Source organism: Esox lucius, chromosome 8, assembly GCF_011004845.1.
Source record: "Esox lucius isolate fEsoLuc1 chromosome 8, fEsoLuc1.pri, whole genome shotgun sequence".
In the NCBI taxonomy this organism is placed as follows: domain Eukaryota; kingdom Metazoa; phylum Chordata; class Actinopteri; order Esociformes; family Esocidae; genus Esox; species Esox lucius.
This window is the reverse complement of record NC_047576.1, coordinates 12,056,270-12,080,719: the sequence shown is the minus strand read 5'-3', so window position 1 is coordinate 12,080,719 and position 24,450 is coordinate 12,056,270. Positions and strand designations below refer to the sequence as shown.

Here is a 24,450-nt window from a genome sequence, read left to right as displayed (position 1 = left end):
GCGCTTCGAAGTCGTCACGGTGAAGTCAATTGTGGTAGCCTACGGTGAACTTAAGCGCAATGAACAATAGAAAGTGTTGTTATTGTGGCGGTGACCAGAGATTTCCTTTCTGAGACAGTCCACTGGTAAATCAGTAGCAAAGATGCTGAGGAGAATGTTATAGTTCTACCATTCATTGACCAATGTAATTAATATATTATTTCTTTTGGGAAGCTTAAACCTAAATATTCGTCTTAGCATGTTCGTGATAGCATGTTCAAATGTTGCCATTTGCGCAAGTTACCCAACGCTAATTAGTAAAAAGTAGGCGTAGCCTATATCACTGGACTTACCAATGCCAATTTACCATGGGCACCGTGTCGCAGGGTTCCAACATTTTTTCCACAGGGCCCCCTATTTTACATTCGATGCATTTAGCATTATCTTTTATTTTGTATAATTTGTTTCTTTGTGTGTGTGTGGGGGGGGGGGGGGGGGGTGGGTCTAGAGAAGAGTTAGTCCATAATGTATGTGCAGTAACAGTAAAATACCAGTGTCACATTTATTGCTAACATTCACTCGATTTCTTTTTTAAGCTCTGAATAGTTAGTCATAGCGCTATTTAAAATGCTTTTTTCATATTTTAAAAAATTCAGAAAATGTTGTTCTTAGTCAATAAAAAGTGTGAGTGAATATAGCGAGTGCACTATAAAGGGGAGAGTTGGTTTGAATGTGAGCTGGTGTTGCTGTAATTGAGTGGAGGAAATTAGGGAAAGCTCTTTGAAGTTTGCATTGGGAGGGAGGTTTTTATAATAGCGCCAATGATATTAATAGTATTGGAATAATGAATGTAATTTCTAAAAGCACTTCCTGTGAAACAGACAAAAGAAAATATGGGCAGTTTCTATATATATGGTAAAGCCCTGGATGTCCCATTTTGCTTGTGAAGTGGATGGCCCCTGGGAATTGTTTGTGTTTATTTGCTGCAAATATGAAGATTGGTTTGGACCTTGGCTGTGCCCTAGCCCACCACATGAAGTTTGTTTAGCAGACATAGCCAAACACATGGTCCAACTCAGTTTTAAATGTATAAAAGTAGGGTTTACTCTGACATCCCCCAACATCTGCATAGTTTGAGATCTGATGTAAAGAATAATTAGCTTGAAACTAATTACTATAAGCTAACCAAGCCCTATGTATGTTAATTTGGCTGCTGACCCAGACTTTACAACTAATTTGAGTGTTTGTGTGTTTGCATGTGTGAATTATACATCAATTATTATTTTCTCAATTGTCTCAACAGCTGCAGCAATGAATAACATTAAAAAAATCGGAGATCAAGAAGATAGAGGCCTCTCATGGCAATGCGTTGATTTAGAAAAAAAGTAGATATAAATATAAAAAGCTGACAAAACATCTGACTGGTCCCAGAAATAATGCTGATGTGAATAAAGCAACAATTTGAAAATTAGTTGTTGTCTTGGCTCTGATTATTTAATTATTATTACATTGTTTAGTATATCCCCCCTCATTGTTACTAAACCCAAACGACTGCAATGAAAAGATTTGTTTCCGGCAAGAAAGCAAAAAAGGAGGTATGCCAACATTCTTTCCTTTCTACCAGAATCAGCAACCCCACACACAGAATTTGATGCAATTTTGGGGTATTGTGTACATTCATAACTGAAGGGGGAGGCCACAATAATTGAAAAGATGCAAAAATACATTTAGTTAGCAAGTGAAGGAAATTTTAGTATATTCCTATAATAACAGGTATTTACATGTACTTATTATATCTATTATGCATATATTATTCAATTATAAAATGCAATTATAAAAAAGTGTCACAACTCTATACTACACTACACAGGAGACAGGAACTACCATTAAGGTGTTTAACAGAACTTGAGTCGGCCAGAATGGAGTAGTCAAAACAAGCAGAGGTTCGGTACACAGGTGATCTTGGCAAAGGTACAGGCTGACGATGAGCAGGAGAGTAGAATAGGTAAACAGGCAGGGGTGTGGCACACTGGTTATCTCGGCAAAGGTACAGACAGACGGTGAGCAGGAGAGCAGAATAGGCAAAACAGGAAGGAGTCTCGTACACGGGAAAACTAGTCATGGAGCACTGGGAACACAAAGGAATGAGAACTCGGGAACGACTTGGTAAAAACACTCAAGACGAACTGGCCACTGGAAAAACAGAGAAGACGGGTTAAGTAAGCAGGGATAACGAGGGGATGGGAGGCACCTGGTGGGGGTGAGACAAGACAACACAGGTGAACAGGATCACCTGTGTTGTCTTTTCTCAACCCCACCTGTTCACCTGTGTTGTCTTGTCTCAACCCCACCAGGCCTACTGGCAAGGCTCCACCACTCTGCTCAACAGATCATCTTTTTCCACCAACTGATGTTCTGCAGTCTCAGGACGTTGCAAAGAGCTGTTGCAGCCACGTACCCTAATTTAGCATTTGTTGGTAAACACTTCATATATACTATGAAACACTTTTCATATATATTACACTGTAGGTGAAGTGGCTCTTTAGCAAGATGAACCAGTCAAATTCATAGAAGACAAAGTTGAATTACTAAGTTCTTTACTTTTCCAGGAAGGTGGGCATTGTTAAATATTATCCAATGTTATATTTTAACAAATACTAATTTTGTGTCCTATTATAAAATGTCAATACAGTAACCACATTTTGAAGCAACTCAGTTACCCATATGGAACAATGGAGTATCCATATTTCTTAATATGAAGTGGGAACATGGACATGGCCATTGAAGGCTTCCATAGATTTAATGTAGCAACTTGGATTTCCATATTCATTTTCAAAGTCATTGGCTGATCTTTTTCAGTGAACCAGTTGGAGACATGTCAAACCGGGTCATCGGATGGAATCAGTCCAAAAAGGTAGAAGTCACACCCAGGAGACTACATTAATAAATGGATGTCTTCAATAAAAATATATATGATCTGACCACATAATAGAAAACATGGAATAGTCCTCTATCGTTGGCTATGGGTGACTGAACAGCTCTGTTTTGTACAGCTCTGAGAAAGCAAATTCATAATGTATGGAACACTTGCCCCATCAAACAGTATGCAACTGTGGCTGAGTTGCTGGAGAATTGCATAACACATTGTGAAAACCCTGCACACACAAAATAGCCTCTGTCAAGACCTTTTTAAACGTTGGATAGGTTCCCATGTATGCAGTTCAAATGCCTTGTTATTGACTTGACAACATGATATTACGGTTTGTGACAGTGATAACACAGTCGGTGCATTCATAAGTTAGTTTTTTGTCTTTGCTGTATAAATAATTGAGTCATATGTTTATTTGGTCCTGTGTAGCTCACTGGTTTTGCCATGCCAGGTGTGTGTGTTCAACTCTCACTGTGGGGGGATGGACATGTATGCTCCCGCAGCTGAAAATTACTCATATGGACCTTTGTGAAGCGACTTGAATGGATAATCTCCCAGGCATTTACTGGTTACACCATGGCGTTCAACAATCTTCTAACTTTACGTCAATACTGGAAGAAAACGTACTGAATCGAAGGAGGTTGTTTGCGGTCTTTGAACACAAAGGCTAACGATGAACAAGGATTTTTGCAAATAATTGAGGGGACTGCAGTCCTCCAGAGTGAGACACAGGAGCTGAAATGAGTAAACTGAGTTTATTATGAACTTCAGAGAAATGTGTAATCTTTAGCACTTCAACTAGATTTGACCGGTTCCTGCCAATAATAATCAGTCATACAGTGAAATTGTTTGCACACACAAACACACGTGTGGTTGACATGCCTAGTTTAATTGCTTCTAGCTAACTCCCTTTTTATCCATTGGCGGTAGGAAGTGACTCGTGTGTACACATCAGGGGAGCTGGGGTTTGCACAAATCTGCCCTGAGAAAGAGACGATGCCTGCTGACATCCCGTTGCACACCAACGGACCTCCCGAATCCCCCTGAAATAGAAAAATCAAAACCTTTCCGTTAACTCTGCTTTCCAACAAAGAAAACATCGCCAGGGACCCGACCTCTGAACCGTGGTTGTATCTGTATGTTTAAGCCTGAAACGAGGGACACAAGCTCATCCTGAACTCAGAGCCCTAGTCACAGCGTAAGGATTTACGTATGATCTCTGTAATTGCAAACAAAGGTTTCTGTACCAAATATTAAGTTCTGCTTTTTGGATGTATCAAATACTTATGTTATGCAATAAAATGCAAATTAATTATTTAGAAATCATACAATGTGATTTTCTGGATTTCTGTTTTAGATTCCGTTTCTCACAGTTGAAGTGTACCTATGAAAATAATTACAGACCTCTACATGCTTTGTAAGTAGGAAAACCTGCAAAATCACATTGTATCAAATACTTGTTCTCCCCACTGTATGGCCAATGACAGTTTTGTCGTACCGAGCAGAAGCCCTGGAAAGCACTCGGGCCGGTTGCGCAGACCATTTGTCGGAAGATTTTGACGCCCCTCCATCTGCGGGAACATTCTCTGGGTGAGATGATGGTGGCATTGACCTCCTGCAGTGTGTCTGGTAGGGTATCGTCATTGTCGATGACCCCCCAGCCTGCAGTGGAGCACACAGTTCCCTCAGCTACTGAACCGTTCATCAGAGGAATCAGCTGCACCGACGCGCTTAGGGTGGCCCGTCCTTTCAACTAAGAATGATCAAAGAGGACACATCCGTTAATGATTGAAAAATCTGCAGTTATTATTTTTCTGAGCAGTTCTGTCATGATGAGCTGCTTCGTATGTTCCCTGTTGACTAGCATGGGAATTGAAATGGCTGATATCCTTGACGTCACCTTGAGAAGCATGATGTCATTTTCCAGGTTGTCCCCAAACCTGGGGTGTGGAATGTATCGATCCACTTCAAATACTTGTTGGGAATTTTCATCATTTGACAAGTTATGAGCTCCAAGAACCACCCTGTATTTCCTAACAATCAATGCATGAAATAATTTAGTAAGCAATATTTACTTAAGGAATAGCTTTTAAAAAATCAGTTTTGAGAGAATCTGAAGAAGGTCTGTAAATGTCTAATGGAGAATCTCACCCATCACAGTGAGCAGCAGTGAGGACAAAATCCTCTCTCACCAGAACTCCACCACAGTCATGCTGACCTTGGGACTGCAGGGATGCCATGTAGGGACGAGAGTTGGGAGCAGCCTCTCTTCCACCAACAATACCCACATTGGGAATCTCACGCCCAACAGTTCCTTTGAAAAGAGACTTTTGAAGACTATTCCACAAAAAGAGCTTCAATTTGTACAGCTTGCGAATTTAGAATTATAAAGAAACATTATGCAGGATTTTAAAGAAACACTGAATTATTAAGAAACACTATTTAGATTTTCACGTTCCCAATTCGATTTTCATTTAATTTGGATATATTAATAATGAAAAGGCAATATTGCTTATTGTAACAACTGAGCATGCCCTGTGCCATGTCGGCTGTTGCTCTTTCTTTGTTCAATGTATTTTAGTTCAAGTTTGTGTGTTCCTATATTTTGTTTCAATCCCCTATTAAATGTTTTCACCTTCGCCTCGTTTGCCCCTCGTTACCCTTCCATTTTTTCCACCTGTTCTATGTGTTTTGTGTGGTGTCCTGTTCGAGTTGTTTTTGTCAATTAGTCTGCTGTAGTCTGTGTATTGAAAGTCCTGTGTTCTACCACCTCTGTGCCTGTGTCCTGCTAATAAATGTTACACTTATAAGAGAGACTCTCTGACAACAAAGGCTATGAACTGCACAGGGAACCATCTAGCTTGTATAACATGGTAGATTAATAAAAATCTATGTAAGTCATGGATGACCAGGCTGAAAACATTACATTGAATAGCTTTTTATTTAAGAAATATAAATAAACAAAATAAATACTTTTTTCTTTTTTTTACAAAATAGTAATCATTCAATTTTGAAGTTCCTGCACAGGTTCATTAAATCGAGTTCTGCATTTTAAGAATAGATTTGAGAACAAGAATTCCAATTATTCAGAAAATATTTTTTTTCCCCAGCCATATTTTCTTAACATAGATTTCATGATTAGTTTGCCTGCACATTTTATGATGCAGTCAGTTTGGTAATTCTGATAGTAATTGCGTTACAGAAATCAGCATATCTTACCATTCAAGGCGATGAACAGCACAATGAACAAAACGACTTGGTGGATAGCCATGGTGAGTATGGGCACTAGACAAATGGCACCATGTACTCCTTGAGTTTAAATATGCTGGTTCGGGGAGATTAGTCTCTCAACTGTTGACTATTTCCAAAGTAACCATGTTTGCTAATATGTTCCTGTGGCTTTTTTATGGTTTCAAGGCTTGCAAGAAGGTGAACTGTGATGAAAGCTGGTTATGATATTATGAAATTATGAACAGACTCTGCTTGTGGTTGGATTGTTTTCAGGAAACTCTAGAAGAATCGATCTAACTTCTTCAATCTATGGCTCTTTAGACAGCTCCAAACAGTACTGGGTCTTTGTTCCCCACACAGTGTTTCCTAAGATGTTGCTTTGGCTTAATGGTTTCCAATATGTTTGGTTTTTGCTTTTGTTCTTCTGTTATGCACTTGGTAGGCAGGCTCAGTTGGTTTCAAAAAAGATTATTGACCTGACCAGTAAATAGCTTTCGACTTTTTCAACCTTGAAAACTATTTAGTATCTTTAACAATGCTTTTCAGGTCATTGTTATTCTGCATGTTGAAGCAGCATCCAGCATGGTCCACAACACTTTGTCCCAGAACTCTACAAGTTATAAAGGTACTTTTTGCAAACTGTAACTAGGCTAAGAATAATGATTTATGTCTTACCTCTACACCTAACTCCTGAGAGTGTATGTGATTTGCTGGACTGTTTTTTTTTATCTTCAAATGAAAAGCATTAGCCAGCTTGATTTGCATTGACACTTTGATCCTGATGTTCTCAGACATCAGCAACAAACTCAAAATGTAAAGCCTAGTCTCTATGAACAAACATTGACAATATAAACAAACATACCTGCCTATTAAGAAAGCTTTGAAGCCCACTTTATACACAATGTTCTGTAATTTGTAAATAGTTCATCTGATATGGATGTAAATTCCGCACCTCAAGAATGTGGCTTAGGAAAATGTATTTAATGTTATAAATGTAGTGGCCTTGATACAGATTATACAGAATGTCATGGTTATTTATTTGCTTGATCTTGCACAAAAAAATCTTGAAATTTGTTGAAATTTGAAAAAGGTGTTGCAAAAATGTTAATGGAGAAATAAATATTAGCATCATTTTTTTTCATGAATACACATTTTTCTGTCTTGATTATTTACACCCCTAGGCATTCTTATGAACCCAATCCAATAGAAGTACTTAATGTTCTCATTGACAGAACCAATTTTTAACTTGTAAAGTTAAGAATGACTTTGTCCATGAATGAACAACATGCACAATACCCATGAAATGTAAAAGCTAATGTATAATTACAGACAATCAGATCATTATATCTGTTATAGTCATGTGAAGTTGTCTATGGCTTCAGAGTTTATTTTAGGAGACATAGAATCAGGGCCCTGGTCTGTACACGTGTTTCATTCCCCCTGTAATAATCAATAGAAATGTACAGGAGTGTGATGAATGATTAGACACAGTTTATATAGCCTTGTTGTGTTTTAATTGATTCAGTTAAATAATGTGCAACTTATCAACATTAAAATAGATTAATTTTAATTTGAGTCATTGGACATTTCCTTTTATCCTAGTAAATGTTTGCTTATATTGTTGTTTGTTGACAATGGCATATGTTATGAAAAAGGGGTAAACAACTTCGTTCTGTACAATACACGGCTGCACCTCCCCCTGTTGCTACATCCATTATTTACAGGGCAATGTACAGAACATTGGTGTTTATCCCTTACATATTATCTGGATTTAGTTCTTTAATACTTAATGATACACTTTATCCAGGGGAGGTACTTGGCTATTTTAATGTAGACATTAGGCTTCTGTGGCTTATTGCAGTTTCCCTTTTGGTTGAATGACTGAATCCCCACTGCTGTCGTCTTACACACCAGAGGGCCTCCTGAATCTCCCTACAATGGTGGAAACAAAAGGAGGATGGAAACAAAGTTACCAAATCACTTCTTTCTAACTCATTCACAATCAGAATGAACTACCTTTTACAACCATACCTGGCAAACACCTTTATAATCCTCAGCAGTCCCACCAGCACATATCATAGACAGGGTTATGGTAGTAGTCTTCCCCCAAGATCTCTGGCAGGAACTTCTGTCTATAACAGTGACATTCACCTCCATAAGACGCTGGTTTGCAGTACCTCCTGTTTTGGTAGCACCCCACCCAGCCACGTTACAAAGGGTTTTGGCCTTGACCGCCTGGTCTTTCTTAGGGAGTGAGATCTGTTGCACAGCTTTACTCTTCGGGATAGTTTTGACAAGCTATAGTAGGGAAACATGACTGCACATTTCAAAAGGCTTTTTCATACATTTATATACCACCTCTTCAGAACAAAACTCAAAGTAGACTACAAAATATGTTCATAATTTTATACATAAACAGTACAATCTGGAATTTTACCCTCTGTGTAGCTAAACTAACACGACATTCTTTGATTGAGCATATTTGCTGTCATGCACCTGCAACAGCATAATGTCGTTCTCAAGTGTCTTCTCATTGTAACCAGGATGTATGTGGTAATATTTCACATCAATCCTGTAAGAAGAGCTTTCCTGCCTTGTAATATCATGAGCACCAACCACAACTGTCAGATTCACACCCCTGTGAAGAAGAAACAACATTTTACTTATTGAGCATTCTGACGTACCACAAATGTAAATGTGCAACTTTTCATAGTTACCCCACATAATCACATTAATTGTAAAAATTGTGTAGTTGTTTTAACCAGTTATTTACCAACTAGTTCCAAATATATAGTTTACTTAACTAGTTTACTTGAAGTATTACCTGCATTCAGCATTCTCAGTTAGCCTGTAATTAAAATGATGTCCACGGATTCTTAGAGTAGGGGTGTTCATTTAAAAGTATGGGTGACACTTCAAATTAAAACATTTTCATTTGCAAATAATTAAGAATTATTTGTTAGTAGCGTCACATGAAACAAAACAATGACCGACATCAAACACAGGGAACTTGAGGAAAGTGAATAGAGGGGCAAACTAGACACACGGCAAAACATTTTGAATTTAGTTCAAATTTGGAATAAGACAGACAAATAAACAAAACAAAAAGCTTTGGAACAAGTTACTAACTAATAACTGATTGAAACACCTTGATATATTTTACGACGTAACACTGATTGCTGATCCCATTTAACCAAGATGTTATCATAGCACTGGGCGTATCGTGGTGACACCCGGCCTGGGTGCAAGATGTCCTCATTCCCCCCCGAGAACATAACATATGGAGCGATATATACGCAGGTGAACCCGATCCTGCCATAGATTACGATACAACCTGCCACTGTATCATAGCCTTTTACGGTGATAAAGTACATTTCTAAAGGTCTTAAACGTCCAGTACCATGTGTAGCAGTGGGCAGCCGTCATGACAAAGTTCTCAGACACAAGGAACCCTCCACAGATATGATTCTTGTTCTTCGTCTGAACAGAGACCATGTAGGGTTTGGAGTTGCGTCTGGCCTCAGCCCCATTGACTATGCCAGAGTTCTGCTGGTCTAGGAAACAATGCATTTGACATAAATGTGAGCTATAAAATGTAATTAAACAACTTGTTCTTCTTTACCATACAAACAATGAATTGTATTTTAGTAGCCAGCATGGTTAGACTATATAAGTGAAATAAGGCTTTCTAACATTATTTAAAGATTGTTCCTCCACAGTTTACTGTAGAAAACCCTGTCTGGGAGTTACAAGAAGAGTACAAAGAGGTCATATGGGACATTTGTTCTTACCTGTAAGCCCTGGAGCAGGCAGAAGAGTGATGATCAAGAACAGGACACATGTGCCAGCCATGATTTCTGAGAATGTGTTTGAGAAATGTTTGTGCATGTGGGGGAGTCCTCAGCTACTAGTCTCTGTAACACCTTTACAGGATGTACCCCCCTGTCTTCTTCACAGGTTCTCATCTACCACATTGTTAACTATCCTTTGTGTTGGCCTAGATGTTCCACAATAATTCAATGTTGTACTTTAACTGGACAAACAAATATTTAACATTATTTTATCTACTTGAGCAGTTTTAATCACAACTTAGTCCTAAAATATTATTGTAAATCCAGTTAGTTTTTACCCAGGGTTATAGTTTTAGCATAACTTGGAGGCATTTTTGTTATTCTAAATGTCTGACGTATGGTAGTAGGTCTTGCAAAGGGACAAGAGAGTGAGAAATATTTCTAGAAGTTATTCAGTCGCACCTCCTGGAGATGGTGCTGTGTCCCTAGCTTAAGACATTTACTTTGCCATGTGTAATGTTTTTTATGTTTCTTTTCTATTTTACATTGCAAGGGTTAATTGTTTTACATGGCTAAATGTACACTCACCTAAAGGATTATTAGGAACACCTGTTCAATTTCTCATTAATGCAATTATCTAATCAACAAATCACATGGAAGTTGCTTCAATGCATTTAGGGGTGTGGTCCTGGTCAAGACAATCTCCTGAACTCCAAACTGAATGTCAGAATGGGAAAGAAAGTTGATTTAAGCAATTTTGAGCGTGGCATGGTTGTTGGTGCCAGACGGGCCGGTCTGAGTATTTCACAATCTGCTCAGTTACTGGGATTTTCACACACAACCATTTCTAGGGTTTACAAAGAATGGTGAGAAAAGGGAAAAACATCCAGTATGCGGCAGTCCTGTGGGCGAAAATGCCTTTTTAATGCTAGAGGTCAGAGGAGAATGGGCCGACTGATTCAAGCTGATAGAAGAGCAACTTTGACTGAAATAACCACTTGTTACAACCGAGGTATGCAGCAAAGCATTTGTGAAGCCACAACACGCACAACCTTGAGGCGGATGGGCTACAACAGCAGAAGACCCCACTGGGTACCACTCATCTCCACTACAAATAGGAAAAAGAGGCTACAATTTGCATGAGCTCACCAAAATTGGACAGTTGAAGACTGGAAGAATGTTGCCTGGTCTGATGAGTCTCGATTTCTGTTGAGACATTCAGATGGTAGAGTCAGAATTTGGCATAAACAGAATGAGAACATGGATTCATCATGTCTTGTTACCACTGTGTAGGCTGGTGGTGGTGGTGTAATGGTGTTTAGGGCCCTTAGTGCCAATTGGGCATCGTTTAAATGCCACGGCCTACCTGAGCATTGTTTCTGACCATGTCCATCCCTTTATTACCACCATGTACCCATCTTCTGATGGCTACTTCCAGCAGGATACTTACTTTCAAAAGCATCATGTCATAACAGTTTCCCTGATACTGAAATATGGTTTTATTTCACATTCAAAATTTCACATTCAAGTGATTTTTCATTCTCTGAATCTCAAGAACCTTAGCCCAAAAAACACTTCTGTTTTGCCTGATCTTTACATGAAATCATTTACTAGGCAATATGTACTGGTGCCATTACCTTGAAAAACGAATGCAATATTCATGTGTTTTGAGAGAATCTGAAAAAGTTGTGCAAATGTTTGATGGAGAATCTCACCCATCACAGTGAGCAGCAGTGAGGACAAAATCCCTACTCACCAGAACTCCACAATCATGTTGACGCTGGGACTGGAGGAATGCCATATAGGGACGAGAGATGGGAGCAGCTTTTCTTCTGCCAACAATACACAGATTCAGCATCTTAAACCCAACCTGGTTCCTTTAAACAGAGATTAGTGAAGACTATTCCACAAATAAATAATTAAATTGTACAGATCATACAAGTTTATGCAGAAGAATTTGAAATGTTAATTTTCTATAACTAGTTTGCCTGCAGTCATTTTGGCACTTTTGATAGTAAGTGTATTATGAAAATTGAATGCAGCTTATCGTTAAATTACTTGGTCGATAGCCATGGTGAGTAAGGATACTGGGCAAATCCACAGCTTGAGTATAAATAATGTGGAGAAGGGGGGTTTACTATTTCCAATACGTTGCTGTGTTTTCAAGCTACGTTTGATGGTGTACTCTGATGAAGGTTTGTTGTGATGTTATGAAACAATGACTCTGCTTATGGTTGGATTGTTTTAAGGAACATCCTAGACCACTTTATGTAACCTTTTCAATTCATGTCTATTTCATTTGTTTGCCAATATGTGGCTGAGGCTTTACGTTTCAAGTGTTGCTTGAAGTTGGTCTGATGGGATATTATGACATTCTGACTAGACTTCGAGTGTGGTCTGATTATTATAAGGAAATCTATTTGTGGTTTGATTGTTATAAGGTGATTCATCTTAATTGTAATAAAATAATTAGTGCAAATGTCAGTGTTTTTGGTATTTACTTGGTACATGGACCTGCATTATGATACATTTTTTAAATAAAATGTATCATAATGGCATGCAAACAAGAACAAGAGACTGTTGTTCATGGTAGTTAATTGTCATGGTAGTGAATGTGAAGAGACTTAACGGTTATCTACAAATTCCTGGTCCTGCCGTTCCACCATTCATTGTCACCTTAGATCTATATGAAATGCACTGTGGCGGCATTAGACCCTTAGAGGAAATCCAACATGTTTCGGCAGCTCTGCACTGCAGAGAGAACAACGTAGACCTATATTAATGACTGGCTGTCGTGCTCATTCGAGACAGGAGGTGAATGACAGCTATAACTACTCTTGGTACATATGGTAGCTCTTGGCATCAAAAAAGGAAAATAAAGAGCATTCTAGCCCCCCACCTCAAAACCAATCTGGGATCAACCGTAGATTTAGTTTCATTTACAGTTTGTCTCTGTGAAACAAGTTAAGATGTTCAAAATGTTCTGCCATTCTTTTGCAGGGGGAATCTTCTCCATTAAAAACTTGAGACTGTTGTGTTTGATGGCTTCTGCTTCGGTAGTCTTTCATTTTGGCACCCCAAAAATTAAAGCATTTCAACAGTGGGTCTCCTCTCTGAGTCTGAGTCTGAGCCCAGTATATCATATTAGAATCTCAATAGATTGCCCAGTAACACTATGTCCCTGGGGGTATCCAATCATTGTCTCAAGCGGTCCAGATTCACACTGTTTTTGTCTGAAAAGTAGTAAGGACAGATGCATCACTCATGGGTTAGTGTGTCTGCAGTGAATGGAGTGACTCCAATTCTACTCAACCCACATAAACCGTTTGGAACTTTTCATATCGCTGAAGTCATTTCTTCCATTTCAGGAAGACCATTGTGTTTTTGATCAGGACAAAAAACAGCAGAGTTGTAACCTATATAAACAGATGGGGTCTGTGATCCCTTGGTTTCCACACATTGGCACACAGACAGATCATGTGGAGCAGAGCTACACAGTGTTGCTAAATTTGGGTGTGGATTTACTCTGCGGGGGGAATCTGTTTCTCCTGGTCTTCTCCCCAAAGGATCAGGATGTACCTCTGGTGGTGGACGCGTTACTATGCCTACTCCTATATCCATTTCCACCACTAGGCCTGATCACCTGAACTCAAGTGAGGGTCCAGGAGAAGGCTCTGTCCCTGAACCTAGTGGCACCGCATTGGCATTGGAAACACTGGCTGGCGGGGATTACTCAGCTGGTATGGGGTCAGCCGTGACATTTCCCGCTATGCCTGGACCTGTTAGAGCAGATAAGCGGGGAGATTTTCCACCCAGAATGGTTGGATCTGTGAGCCTTGCCAACAAAAAGGTTTAATCTGAACACTGCCGGGCTTCCTGAAAATATCATATAATCTATTCAAAGTCCTGGTGCATCATCCACCATGTCCCTTTATGGTTGTAAATGGTGGCTGTTTGAGGAGTGTTGTTCTAGGTTACACACTGTGTCGTCCAGAGCTCTGTTTCAGTGACCCTGTCTTTCCGGCAGGAATTATTGGAGAAGAGAAGATACTTTTCTTTTTGAAAAAAAATCTCATTATTTCCCCCTGGGAACTCATTGAGAGACACTTTGTTTGGCTCAGGGGTCCTGTAAATAGTAGCTATGACAAGTGAATTAAGTATGCTGCATAGATTTCATAACTAGAACCAGAAGACAGAAACCCAGTCATTAATTGAGTTTAAATTGACATTTTGTAGATGTTAGCACTACCCCTCTGGGATGCGGAGGGTGTTTTGTTACTATTGTGATGAGGAAAGGCCTCATTTAAGGCACTGAATTCATTTAACGCGGTTTCACATGTGAATATAAATAGAAAAGTGTATTGATATTATGTAAAGTTTTTTAAAGATTGATGGTAGGCCCTGAAAATGGAGAATAACCCCAGTTGACTATTCTCTATGGTTCTGAAAGGGATGGCATGAAGTACCAGTGCCCTTAGTTTGAAACTGACAGGAATGTGCACAGATTCTACCCCCAAGCCATTAGACTATTAAACAAGACTGCCAAATGGTTATCATATTCAATTTGTATGACTATTAGTATGGTCTACACCCACGCACACATGCACAAATAATGTATTATGTATTCCTGGTTAAAATAAATTTGTTTAATTGTGTATTACTAATTAAATTGTATACTTTTTTACATTTATGTGTGTTCAGCTCCATTTCTGGAAAGCATGTTGCAGCACTTCACCCTTTGTTTACACCTGATGTTTACAAAGCATGTGACAAATAATGCTATTTGAAATGAAACACTGATTGTATCTATGATTACTACATTTAAATGAGAATATTTGTTGTATCCCTATTCAATTTGATGGTGGAAACCTTAAGCTTAAAGGGATAAACCACCCAAAAACATATTCATATACTATACACATTGGTAAGTAAGTGAAATATATGATATTTGTGGTTTTATTTTCTGTATAATAAGTAAGTAACCAATATAGCAAATATCTTTTAGAAATGTGCTTTTTAAGTAATATAGAACATATTTTTATTGGATTGTTTGATTCTTGGCAGTTAGGGGGTCATAAAATGCATAGCCTTGCTGGTGTCAAGTGTTGTCTGCTCTAGTAAAGGCAACAGATTATTCTCAAGGTGTAAAGTTTCTCATAAAACAACCCTACCACGAGCTGGGTCTCGACTAGCTTTCATCAGAGTATACTATCAAGCAACTCTCTAAACCATAAAGCCACAGCAACATATTGGCAAACACTGTCTAGACCCAGTACTGTCTGGATGTAGCCATAGATTGAGACACTTACCTCTGCCCCACCCCCACCCTGCCAAATCAACGTATTTATATCAAAGGAGTGCACTGTGTTGTGCCATTTGCCCAGTGCCCATACTCACCATGGCAATCCACCAAGTAGTTTTGGGTATAGCGCTGTTCATTGCCTTGAATGGTAAGTTATATTTAGATATTGTACCATCAAGTACCAAACTGCACCATAGAAAGTGCAGACGAACTAGTTATGAAATATAAAGTGAAGTTATACTGAATTTAAATGGTTCTGCGTAAACTTCCATTGTTAACTGTGCAAATTCCTTTCACTAATCTCTGTTGAAAGAAACATTTGGGCGTGAGATTCCCAATGTGGGTATTGTTGGTGGAAGAGAGGCTGCTCCCAACTCTCGTCCCTACATGGCATCCCTGCAGTCCCAAGGTCAGCATGAGTGTGGAGGAGTTCTGGTGAGAGAGGATTTTGTCCTCACTGCTGCTCACTGTAATCGGTGAGACTCTCTGATAGACATTTACACACCTCTGTCTCAAAACACAGTTATATTGCACTAAGGTAATAGCACTTACTTATTGCCTACTATCCTGTTTAATGTAATGGTTGTCAGGAAATACAGGGTGGTTCTCGGGGTTCACGACTTGTCGGTGGAGGAAAAATCAAAGCAAGTATTCGATGTGGATCGCTCCATTCCACACCCCATGTATAATAAACCAAACAACGACATCATGCTTCTCAAGGTGAGTAACACCAAAGGTTACCACAAATATTAGCTTTCATGAGCCGGTAATGGTAGCAAATATCTATGTTGAACTCGTCTTTTATATCAAATGGCATTATTTGGGAGATGAATAATTTCTACTCCCTTATCAATCATTAACACTAGTGTGCTCCATGATCATCCTTAGTTGAAAAAGAAGGCCACGCTGACTCCGGCAGTGCAGCTGATTCCACTGATGAACGGTCCGATAGCCAATGGGATCATTTGCAGCACTGCTGGCTGGGGGGACATAGATGATAATGGCACCGAAATAAACCAACTTCAGGAAGTCAATGCCACCATTGTCCCACCAGAGGTGTGTGCCCAAAGACTGGCGCCCACAAAGATCTCCAGCGGTATGGTGTGTGCAACAGGACCCAGTGGTTTCCAGGGCTTCTGCTCGGTATGACTTTTATTAACCACGACTCCTTACATTGGGAATAGGGCTCCGAGTTGTCCGGTGCAGGATGAGCTCATTTCCATATTTTTGGGAATTGTAAACACGGTTACTTGTAGGATTCATGCTTTTATGTTTTCTATTTCAGGGGGACTCAGGAGGTCCATTGGTGTGTAATGGGAAGTTAGCAGGCATTGTCTCTTTCTCAAAGAATCCATGTGCAAGCCCCTTTTATGCTGACGTGTACACAAGAGTGCCTGCTTACATCAAGTGGATTGACGGTGTGTTGGCTGAAAATCCTTAAGATTCTGTAAGCCACCCATGTTGAATTGTGCACACAATCTCACTTTACCACCAGGGGCTCAAGCTTTATAATCATGATGGTGATTGGTCAAAGAGTTTTTATGGCTATGCTAATGAGTTAGGTTGCCTGTTAAAGAATGTACTGGGTGTGGTAGGTGATGCAGCGCCAGGTGTCCCAGTAAGAGGACAAGAATAGGGCAGAGAGACATTAGGTTTCAGTTTAGAGAAGTTTAGAAACCATTTATATTCAGTCAGTGATTCATTTTATTTTATGTTTTGCTTTACGTGCTTTGCTTTGTGTACTTGCATTAGAAAATGTTGAATAAAAAGTATCTTGATTATATTGTATATCATAAAGATGGCAATATTATTGGTTTTAAACATCATGATCATTGTCTAAGAGCCTGTAGCCAAAACAAAATTACAGTTTATTGTATAAAATTCTACTTGTTAATAAAGCATTTGAAAAATACAACTGAATATGGTATGATGCAGCCAGGCAAGGTGCATCTGCTGAACATTTTAAGGATCTGAGGGTCCACGTCAATTCTTTCTGGCTGCTGTGGAGGGAGAAGCACTAACAACAACACATTTGTGTGTGTATAATGTTCATTTTATATCTACATTGTAATTATTTGTTCACTGAGGAACTTGAAGCTCTCAACCCATTACAATCGGCGTCGTAGATGTGGATGGGAGTGTGCTTGTTGCTTTGTCTTCCGCATGTTTTTCTTGCTGGCACTGACAGAGATTGTTGTCGTGGTACCCACGATGCCAGGTCTTTCTAACCTCCTCACTGTCAGCTGTCTTAATTATGGTTCATTTCCAAGGTTTCAAAGGTTACAGATTTGAGTGCTACTGGGGGATAGTCATTTTGGCAGGTTAACCTTGTGTTCTTGGGAACAGTGCCTAGGTGGTGTTATGGTCTGGGTAGTTTACAGATGTCATTAAAGACATGCTCTGGTTACACACCGTGATATTCCATCCGGTCCCATGGCCTTTTAAATGTGAACAAGTTCAAAAGTTTACTCAAATCACCAAGATCTCTTTTTCTCGTACAGAACAACAGGTACTTTCTTCTCTGTTTTGGCAATCCAATAGTGAAACCAGCTTCCAGTTGTAGCTAGGAACGCAGAGTCCCTGCCCTTTTCAGATACGTAAAACAAAACATAAAGCTGGTAAACAACTAATTATCTGGTGGGACCGCCAGTTCCCTATTGCATCTCCCTCACATTGAGGTGCTCAGGCATTTGATTGTGGCCTGTGGAATGTTTTCCCACTCCTCTTCAATGACTGAAGTTGATGAATATTTCCAGGAACTGATCCACTGAGCATCCCCAACATGCTCAGTGGGTGATGTCTGGTGAGTATTAAGACCGTGGAAGAACTGAAACATCGTCAGCGTCCAGGAGTGTCCAGGTCCTTGCTACACGGGGTTGTGCATTATTCTGCTAAAAACAGAGGTGTTGGAAGCAGGTGAATGGGATGACAAGAGGTCTCATATTATCATTACTGCATCTCTGGGCATTTAAATTGCCATGGATACAGTTGGGTTTGTTTGTTGTCTGTAGCATCTGCTACAGACAAAGGTAAGTTTGCATACTGAAGTTATGCCGAGCTTGGTAACCTTTGACTCTTCAATCCTTTGGTGCCAACGTGGATAACAATACCTCGACATTCTCTATGCTTGCCAGGTTGAGAGCGTACCTTTCCAGCGTTCCAGCAGCCATCGAATGTGATTATTTGTCCATGGAAGTCGGTAACAACAATAAACTACGGTCAGGTCAAGACCCTGGTGAGGATGACAAGCATGCAGTTGAGATTCCCGTGATGGTTTCTGACAGTTTGTGCAGAATTGATTTGGTTGCTTAAATCCACAGTTTCATCAGCTGTCAGGGTGGGTGGTCTCAGACAGTGCTACAACTGTTGAAGCCGGATGTGCTCTAAAGAACTAAGAATATACCAGCTACTGCTGATTATCCAGTGGAGGGAGCAAGAGAGTCACACAAATATATTTGTTGCTGCTTTCATTTTACACAGAAAATCTTGTAGCATCAAACCAAAAGATGGAGTTGCTTCCCCAGAATAACATCTCAAGTTCAAACTCCAAAAACACAGCATTTGAGCCATTGTTTTGTGAGAAAAGGTCTGTTTTTACAGATATCTTGCAGTTTTGAAGAACAACTAATTGCACCGACTGTGCATGTGTTTTTGCTCATTAAGAAAAACTGTAGTTTTATATTTTCTTGGAGATGTGGTTTGAAGTGACACTTACTAATGTTTGTTCCTTGTGAGACATCATATGAAAGAAGCCTGTATCAGTTCCACAAAATGCTAAGATTAATCAAGACATTCGTAATGCATTAAACATTTCTACAGACATGTTTCTAGGCACACAATTGTACATCTAACAAAAGACCTTTAATGGTGTAAGTCAAACAAATGTGCATCATGTAGTCTAATTTAAATCAAGTCCTAGCTGCTAGCTGGTTTCTGTATGTGCCACTGGATAGATAACAAACAACCCAGCTGCCCATCCTGTGTTGGCAAATAACAAATCAAAACCCAAACCCCATGTACTGTCAACGCCTTGAAAGTTGACATGTTTTGAACATATTTGGACCTATGGATATGCAGTCTTCACTTCAACACTATTCACAGATAAAACAACAACATTTAACAAATGACATTGAGAGAGTAAACTATGCAATAATTTATTCATCAAATCTTTACAGAAATACATTTTAATAGTGTGGAAAGTGTGGAAGTGCACCCTCAGCTTCAGTGATTGATTTTGGCCCCTTTAGCTGAAATAACTTCATGTAGCCATGTCTTGGAACTGTCTATTAGTCTCTTTGACTAAGAGGAATTTTTGCCCACTCTTCTTTACATTACTGCTTTAACTGTGTCATATCTGAAGGGTTTCTTGCACGCTCCGCCAGGTTCAAGCCCCCCACTGCATTAGTATTGAGACCTGGGCTTTGACTAAGCCATTCCATAACCCTCCATTTCTTGTTCTGGGCCCATTCTGTTGTAGCCTGTTGCTTGTGTGTTATGGATCATTGTCCTGTTACAAGGTCAATGTTCAGTTTCATTTAAAAGTTTTGGCAGATGGCCTCACAGTCCCCTCCAGAATTCTCCATTACAACATGGATGATACCAACAATGCAAATGACGTAGTACCAACATGCTATAATTTACTAACTCGATGTTCCTTCAGTCTAGAAATCCCCTCAAGTTCAGATATAACTAATGCTATAGCAGTAGCAATCGTAAACTCCTCAGAAGGATCCGTTGTTGTTATTTGCACTCACTGGGAACACTGAGCAAGTGCTTCGTACTCATCACCACCTAGACCACATCCATGATGGGTTGAAGTGTGCTGATTGGCCCAGTTAAACTTTAGCCCTCTCCAAACTAAAGCCTACTCATCACGACCAGGCTGATATCCATTCAGTGTTTAAATGTAAGCTTGAGGGATCAGGTGTGTTATTTATGGTTGACTCAATGATGGCCAGGACCAAAGGCAGCAAAGCAGCCCCAAACCACAGTGCCTCACCCATCCTATAGGGTGGGTATGAGGTTCTTCTGGTCAAAGGCAACATTTCATTTTTGGCACACATGGTGTCTGGCATTGTAGCTAAAGAACTCCACCTTTGATTAATCTGTCCAGAGAACATTGATCCAGTAATTATGGTCTTTACCCAGGTGTATTACTTGTGGTCTGGACTTTTCTCCAATTGTAGATGATCAGTACTTCAAATTGCTTGGAAAGGACTTTGTAACCCCTCCCAGACTTATGGGCATCAACAATCTTCTGAAGGTCTCTGAAAGGACTTTTGATCTTGGCATGATGTGTAACCACATTTCATGTGGTGGTATAAGTAGGGGTGTACAATTGTTTTCTGCATAAGGAAATTGCATTCCTGTTTATTTTAATTGCATATACAGTTTCAACGTAATTTCCATCTGGTTTAATTTGTAAATTGGTTGAACTTTATTAGTGACTGTGATTTGAATTTAGCTCAAATATCCATTCAATTATTTTAAAAATAAAACTTTTCAGTGAGTGTACTTACTTTTTCACATGACATGACATGTACATTTGCAACAAAGATTTTATCAGAAACAGTTTTGGACAAAACAGACTTGGTGACCAAATTGTCCTATTATGTTATAACAAGTTTCATACACCTGTCAATAAGCAGTTGTTAGCCTTTAAGGCAAATATTGACAAATTACTCTTTAGAGAGTAATGAGCCTGTTTAAGAATAAGAGGTTTTTATGTTTGTTCAGTTGCTCGTTTCCCCTTCAACATGCTCCACTACTTTCTGTTAATCAATTGAGGTTAATTGCAGTGATCCCTTGGAATGAGGAAGTCACTCTGACTAAGGAAATGACTCCAACCTCTGTCCTCTCCATCATTACCATGACAACGGGTCCCCACTCCAGAGGAGCCTTCCTTCAGCCCTCACCTCTCACATTAGATTAACTGGCAGGCTTGGATCCGTGCAGTGTATCAGGGATACCAGCCACCTCTAATTGTTGCGCTTAACCAAACCCAAAAATGAAATCCCTATTCCCCCCACGCCTCCCTGTTCACCCTAGCTCATACCTAATGGTTGGTTCCATTGATGTGGGCTATTTTTCTGTGGCATGTTAGTAAAGCAGTGGTTCAAGCTTGACATCAGCGTCTAAGAGGGCAGACCAATGCAGCTCGGCAGTGTGAACTGGGAATGTGGAGTTCAGTATGGGTGTCAGACAAAACAGTTTAATGCATGAAATAATTCACACTCTGATGAAGCAATACAGAGATGTGTGCACGTTGCTACTGTGGGTTTCCTGCATGCATTGAATTACTGTCTAGCCCACTTGCAGGACTTAACTATCTTTACTATTGAGCAGTTTTATATCCGTTTCTTCCCACACCTGTTTATTGTTCTTCCAAGGCATGCTCCAAAGTAGCTTGGTCATAAAATAAATTGTTTAAATTGGGCCCAGGCTAAGCCCTCACCTATGATCCAAACAGGAGTCAGATAGCTGCAGCCTGGCATTTTGGTTTAAGTAAATTCCTCCTATAACAATATTTTATGAAATCTGCTAGTCAACAGAATATTCAGCATTCTTGGAAAAATCTTTACTTCTCTTACAGCTATTATACAGTAAGATATACAACTGTGGATACAGTTGAGCCTAAATCACAAGCACAAAAGACAGCACAATTGATCAATATTGGATTGTTGAGTTACGTATTCAATAATGGAAGATAAAATAAACTGTAAAACGTATGTATGATAGTGATTCTACTCATAGATTATGCATATATAAATGACACCTCCTTCAGAAATACCAGACTAAATCTGACCATGACCATTTGGAATGTCAAATATTTTTGAAGGTGACCTTAACATTGTGGTGTTAATAACATTTCCACCATATCCGCCCTTACGATACTACTGCAGCTATCAACACAGTTGCACAAACTACACAACATTGGCCAGAACACAAGTCAACTGCTGGCTATGCAGGCCAAGTCAATAGTAAGATATCAAGACAGCGATTGAGGCCACACACAGAATTCGACATCCTGTTAGAGTATATATGTTGTTGCCACTCTTATATTGCATACCAAAGTGTACTGAAAAAACAGCTATTAGACTTCACAGACTGTCAAAGTGAACTACTGTAATCTTTACATTGCTCTCCGCCAATAGTGTCAATTTATCTTTTTTCTGTTTTTTAGAAGTGCATGATGACAAGATTTGACAGAGAAAACTTTCTGGTCATGGTTATTATATGCGTCTGTTAAAACCCACAAGGGTAATCCCATAAAAATGTAATCCCTCAGCGTGACTAGCTTATTTTTAAAACTTGTAAAAAATTTGCTGTGATTAAAACAGAATTTAAAACACCATGTGTGGAAAAAAAATTCTTTAAGGAAGAATATCCACCTGCTAGTCATTAATCCAAAATGTGTGCTACCATAGAGTTAGCTCGGAGAAATTTCCAAGTGCATATAGTGACAGAAAACAGAGACAGTCTAGCCCCTTTCACTTGGAGAATTACTCCACACATACCTGTTCATATTTAAGCCTTTTCCAGTCACCAAAAGCCAAACACAACCTTATGATCTTGACTGGGATTGAATCCAAAATATTGCCCACAATTGGCAAAACTATCTGGACCAATACTAACCTCAGCCCCTCCAGTCCCTCCTCCCTCTCCTCATTCTACTGGCCGTCTCGTCTCATCCTGCAGTGTCTGACATTCCCACAGGCATCTGGGGAATGCCACAAGGGGGTGAGGCTGGACAGAGGCCTTTGTGGCACCACATACCTGTGGAGTGGCATGGCAGGGCTTTGGGGGTAATGTGGCTGGAGCGTGTACCACTCAGCGACCTGGTCTCATGTGGCTGTAGACACACAGACTAATCCACTCACTCAGTGAGGAGAAGACCCGGCCTGCCTGATGGATCTGATGCTTGCTGCCAAGACTCTGACAGAGGGTGTTCGGCCCGGCAGCCACACAAAGAACACAAAAGCAAAGGAATTTCTGAAAATGATGAATTGTAACTTATTCTAATTGAGTTGTATAGGGGAAGAACAAAATATTGTTTTACTATTAATATTCTCTTACTGCTACAGCACAGTTACAGACATACCTCACACACTCATCGTCTGCTACTCGTTCCAGTCACCCAAAAAACGTGGGCTGTTTTTTTACAAAAACGAGACCCTAATCCCAAATTCAGGGAGCTGTGAATGGCCCTGAACAAATGGCAGACCAGTGAGTAGGATTAGAGGAGGCCTCTATGAAACAGTGAAGGCTTTGCTATTGATCTTTGGTGGTCTTGGGCTCTCTCAGGGCCTTTCTGTCTGAAAACCCCACTGAGTAAGAGCATGCAGGGCCACTCCAGAGCACCCTCAAGCACCAAGAGACACACAACAGCCACAATTAGTCTCAGGAGCTGTAATAGCGATTCAATAAGTGCTTTAAAATTTTGCCCATTCCCTCCTTTTTAGTCTACATACATCAGATCAGTATTATGAGTGGCAAGATTTTTTTCTTTTCTCCCACCCACCACAGTTCTTTTCATTTCATGACCACACAGGGTTGCCAAGGTCCCTGAAGCTTTAGGTCTTTGTTGCTAAAGCAGTGTGGCTTGTGCCATATGCATTCTGGTGCATTTACTACTGCTTGTTTTATCCCACTATGTGCAATTCATCTGTTTGAGGTTAACAACAGATTAATACAAAGGTGTGCAGTAGAGGCTAAGGACAAGTCATTAGAACATTGAGTGACTATGAATCGCTACAAGATTAAATATTGAGTGTGGACCTCTTACTGATGGTACTCATCTTTGAGATGCCCTTTACCCAACCATAAAACCACCTATGGGTACATTAACAGTTAGCATGCTGATACTGATCAATCTTTTAAAACAATGAGTCATTACATATCATTTCAATCAGTTTTGTATCATTTTGATTGATTTGTTTTTGGGCCTAAACAAAATATTCAGAAGATAGAGGTGATCCAACTTGACACATTTAGTACACCCCACCATTCCATAGGACTTTCAGAGATGTTTAAATCACTGATAAAGATAAATAGTTGAGTTTATTAGGATAAACCATTCGTGGATATAAAGGAGCAGGAAAGGAGTGGGCCTCAAACTGAGTTCTGGAGAACACCAGCAGCGAGAGCATGTGGAGTGGACATCCCTGCTTTCTAGTATACCTGGTAGGAGCTACCGCTAGGTTGGATGAAATCCAAAT

General features: G+C 39.7%; 3 protein-coding genes across 3 annotated transcripts; 1 reads left to right on the top strand and 2 right to left on the bottom strand.

The window, feature by feature from the left end:
* Positions 1 to 3,647: 3,647 nt before the first annotated feature.
* LOC105011537 (mast cell protease 1A-like) lies at positions 3,648 to 6,266 on the bottom strand. Its single transcript, NM_001303826.1, is given in 5 exon segments — positions 3,648 to 3,951; positions 4,407 to 4,661; positions 4,809 to 4,941; positions 5,060 to 5,222; positions 6,128 to 6,266. Coding segments are annotated over 5 exon segments (759 nt in total). The 5' UTR covers positions 6,180 to 6,266; the 3' UTR covers positions 3,648 to 3,795.
* A 153-nt stretch (positions 6,267 to 6,419) lies between these two features.
* Positions 6,420 to 10,449, bottom strand: LOC105011536 (mast cell protease 1A). Its single transcript, XM_010871623.3, has 5 exons — positions 9,931 to 10,449; positions 9,540 to 9,693; positions 8,636 to 8,777; positions 8,171 to 8,437; positions 6,420 to 8,071 (listed from the first exon to the last, which is right to left on the bottom strand). The coding sequence occupies exons 1-5, from the start codon at positions 10,025 to 10,027 to the stop codon at positions 7,919 to 7,921; spliced, it is 813 nt and encodes a 270-aa protein (XP_010869925.2). The 5' UTR covers positions 10,028 to 10,449; the 3' UTR covers positions 6,420 to 7,918.
* Positions 10,450 to 15,314: 4,865 nt separating this feature from the next.
* LOC105011667 (mast cell protease 1A-like) lies at positions 15,315 to 16,893 on the top strand. The gene is made up of 5 exons (XM_034293917.1): positions 15,315 to 15,380; positions 15,546 to 15,708; positions 15,823 to 15,952; positions 16,121 to 16,375; positions 16,518 to 16,893. Exons 1-5 carry the CDS (start codon positions 15,329 to 15,331, stop codon positions 16,671 to 16,673), a joined length of 756 nt encoding a protein of 251 aa, XP_034149808.1. The 5' UTR covers positions 15,315 to 15,328; the 3' UTR covers positions 16,674 to 16,893.
* Positions 16,894 to 24,450: the final 7,557 nt, after the last annotated feature.